The sequence below is a fragment of the Microtus ochrogaster genome, unplaced genomic scaffold (assembly GCF_000317375.1).
Source record: "Microtus ochrogaster isolate Prairie Vole_2 unplaced genomic scaffold, MicOch1.0 UNK99, whole genome shotgun sequence".
Taxonomy (NCBI): domain Eukaryota; kingdom Metazoa; phylum Chordata; class Mammalia; order Rodentia; family Cricetidae; genus Microtus; species Microtus ochrogaster.
The window spans coordinates 357,478-360,990 of record NW_004949197.1 but is presented as its reverse complement, the minus strand read 5'-3'; the positions used below and the strand labels follow the sequence as shown (position 1 = coordinate 360,990).

General features: G+C 45.5%; 1 protein-coding gene across 2 annotated transcripts; it reads right to left on the bottom strand.

Annotated features, from left to right (window-relative positions):
* Positions 1-218: 218 nt before the first annotated feature.
* On the bottom strand, positions 219-2,342 carry Rps26 (ribosomal protein S26). Of its 2 annotated transcripts, none has more exons than XM_013355159.2 (5): positions 2,283-2,342; positions 2,077-2,144; positions 1,655-1,832; positions 829-959; positions 219-314 (listed from the first exon to the last, which is right to left on the bottom strand). In XM_013355159.2, exons 2-5 carry the CDS (start codon positions 2,077-2,079, stop codon positions 279-281), a joined length of 348 nt encoding a protein of 115 aa, XP_013210613.1. In that variant the 5' UTR covers positions 2,080-2,144; positions 2,283-2,342; the 3' UTR covers positions 219-278. The 2 variants fall into 2 exon arrangements, with proteins under 2 accessions (XP_013210613.1, XP_026633836.1); XM_026778035.1 differs by having other exon boundaries at positions 2,316-2,319.
* Between the last annotated feature and the right edge of the window lie 1,171 nt (positions 2,343-3,513).

The window sequence follows — 3,513 nt, the reverse complement described above, 5'->3', positions numbered from 1 at the left end:
TGACCCAATTTATCTCCAGAACTCACATAAAATTGAGTCTGGTTCAAGCATAAACAGGATCCCTGGAATTCACAGGTTGACCGGCCTGCAAAAAATTAAGTGTACAAAGTACAGAGCCCAAACAATACCAATATGTTCTGCCTTACGGCCTCCCAAAGGACAGAGAAAATGAAATAGCACACAATTCACACCTGGCAAAAACACACTCAAATACTACATAAAGTTTAAGTTCCATTTTATTTTTCCAAGGTGTTTTCTTCTATTTTTATGAAGCCACTTTACATGGGTTTTGGTGGAGGTCGTGGTGCAGCACCCTGAAAAAAATAAAAGAGATGAAGTAAATTAAAACTAAGTATCTAACATTGGTGCAGTAGTCCGCTTAACCCAGTACACCAGAGACAGAAAAACCCTGGGTCAGCTAAGGCCACAGTAAAACTGTGGCGAAAAAATAAAAACACCCACCACTACCAAGAGGCACGGTCTCTAGAAAACCCCAAACCCACTCAGGATGAATCGTGGAGTTCAGTGACAGAGCACTTACCAGTGACAAGTGGAGGGCCACCCAGATATGGCTTCTAACATCACAAAACCAAAGAACCCACCCAGAACCTCCATCACTACTAACAATGGTTTTGGGCCATAAACCATATGGAGTAGTATGGTTCAGGCAAGACACCATACCATTCCATTGCAAACAGCCTACCCACTCTTGAAATATCAAACATTTTAAATGAAGGTTACACCTGTCACACCAGGCTAAAACATTAAGTGGATATTTTTATGGCAAAGACCCCACGTCTCAAAGAAAAACAAGCAAAATTGACTTACAGCAGGTCTAAATCGTGGTGGGGGTGTTCGGTCCTTCCGAGCTTCCCGGGATCGATTCCTGACTACCTTGCTATGAATAGCACAGCTCACACAGTAATGCAGCTTGACATAGAGTTTGGGGAGCACATAGGCTGAAGAACAGAGAAAAAGTTCAGATATATGCCCACTTCCCATTATCCCCTCACTTAGGCACACCCACAAAACCTGCGCAAAAGGCAACAGTAAGCAGTCTCAACCTGAATAAACACCCCCTGCGAAGCAAGCCCACCATGGAAACCAAGCTTACATATGCTAAAAGTCCAACTTTTGGGTGAAATGTTGCCATTCAAAAGGCTAAGGACTATCCTTGAATCCAGACCACACAGTAGCAGTTAGAACAGCTCAAGTCGGGGAGTCCAACACTGTCTGCAGGTCGAATGCCTAGCAATTCTCTCTTAAACCCAGTTAGCTGTTGTGGCCCATGTTTTTAAACCCAGCACTAGGGAGGCATAAACTGGGATTTATGTTCTAAGTTACTGCCTGCACTCTGCCGTATTTACAACTCAGTCTGAGCATGTTTCATTAAAAGTAGTTGAATGAACTACGTCTATCAAATGTCCACCTCTTACAGTTTCTTAGATTGCCCTTTCCTAAACCGGCAGTCAAAGGGATGGGATGCAGGCTGGGTTTGCCTAGCATGTAATCCACCCAAAAAGAAAAAACACCAAGTTCAAACCTCAGCGTTAAGCCTGCCTACTATGCCATAAAAGACAGCTTCTGCCCAAAGCTAAATATGAACCAAAGGTAGCCATGGGCCCGCGTTTGTTCCTCATCCCTATACACTCACCGTCGAAGACACTTGCTTCGGATATATCCCTGACGGCAGCAGCCTCTACGATGTTCCGAATGACGAACTTCTTAATGGCCTTGTCCTTGGGCACACAGCGGGCGCAGTTAGTGCAGCGAATTGGCTGCACATGGCCGCGGCCCTTTTTGGCACGACCGTTGTTTCTTCTTTTTTTGGTCTGAATATGAAAAAATATCTTATTAAAAATGGGGTGCGACTAACAGCTTCAGCAATTTCCGGCCATTCACCGCCCGCAGCCCCGGCAAAGCGAGCCACACAAATCCCAGGCATCTTAACCCCGGGCTCAGAAGCACACGCTCCCCTTCCTCCTCCAAGGCTCCGACTCCCGAGTCCCCGCCACCCGAGAGCCTACTTTCCACTTATTGCTCAGGCTCGCGCTCTCTCCACGCGGCGACACTCACCATCTTGCAGCCAAGTCCCGAAAGAGGATCCGGTGCCTCGCCGGCCACTCTTATATAGTACGAGATTCCTACGCTTGCGCAAGGGAGAAAGAAAAAATTAGAGATGTGTAATTCTACTTAATCTTAGCAACTTCTATACTCAAAGTTACATAATTATTTAGCGTTTCCGATAAAATGTAGGTTTAAAATAAGTCCCTACGAATTACCTGTGGAGCAAAGTACCAATGGGACTATTTTACCTGCTGGCGGAAGCCTAAAAAGTATAAGTGTACGAACCAGGAAGTAAATCTCACCACTATAACATCCGGTTCACGTTGTCTCCAGAGCGGAAGATATCTAGAATTCGGTCTCAGGATGCACACTCCCTATTACGAGAGGCCGAGAGAGATGCATTGTGGGAGTTGTAGTATGAGTCGAATAGGCTCTGGGGAGGACACAGACTAAAGGCGGCGCTACACCCCCGTAAGACGCCATGACTTCATTTCTTTTAAATGTGTGTTCTAGTCATAAAAATAAGAAATAGAAGACCCGTGAGGAAATAAACCATTTTGTAAATTCATCCTTCCAAATAAAAGCTTCAGCCGGACATGGTAGCACAGGCCTTTAATCCCAACACTCGAGAGGGAGAGGCAAATACATTTCTGTGAGTTCGAGGCCAGCCTGGTCTACATTAGAATTCCAGGTTAGTCAGAGCTACACAGTGAGACCCTGTCTCGAAAAAAACAAAACAAACAAGCCAAATAAAAGTTTCAAATGAAGCCGGGCGATGGTGGCGCACGCCTTTAATCCCAGCACTCGGGAGGCAGAGGCAGGCGGATCTCTGTGAGTTCGAGACCAGCCTGGTCTACAGAGCTAGTTCCAGGACAGGCTCCAAAACCACAGAGAAACCCTATCTCGAAAAACAAACAAAAAAAAGTACAACCCTGCCTGCCCTGGAACTGCTGTAATTCAGGCTGGCCAGGAACTCAGAGATTGCCTGCCTCTGCCCCTAGTATTAAAATGCTGAGGTTGAAATGCCCGGAGTGCTGAGATCAAAAATATATAACACCATACTCCAGTTGTTTAAACCCCCTTTTTATTTCTAGGTCCTATTAGCACAGGGGAAGCTCTGTAGTTAGTAGTTTGTATGAACCAACTCGATTTAACCGAACAAGTCTATCAGATAGATAGTTATTATCACTCTATTTTGAAACATAGTCATTTAGTCCAGGCTGGCCTAGAACTCTCTTTGTAGCCAAGTGTGTCCTTGAATTTCTTGTCTTCTTGAGTCTATCTCCCAAGTGCTGGAATTACAGGCAACCCAGAGTAATCATGAAACTCAGGGTAAAAGCGTTACTCTTATAAGCCTGAGGACTGGATTTCAATCTCCAGAAGTCACGGAAAAGGCTGGTGAGGTGGCACACATCTGGAATCCCAGGACTGCTCGGTGAGAGCAGG

Excerpts from the sequence above, each read along its gene's own strand:
- Rps26 (XM_013355159.2), bottom strand. Across the intron at positions 960-1,654 it reads CGAAGCAAGTGTCTTCGACG|CCTATGTGCTCCCCAAACTC; the intron begins GTGAGTGTATAG and ends TCTGTTCTTCAG. Across the intron at positions 315-828 it reads CACCACGATTTAGACCTGCT|GGTGCTGCACCACGACCTCC; the intron begins GTAAGTCAATTT and ends TATTTTTTTCAG.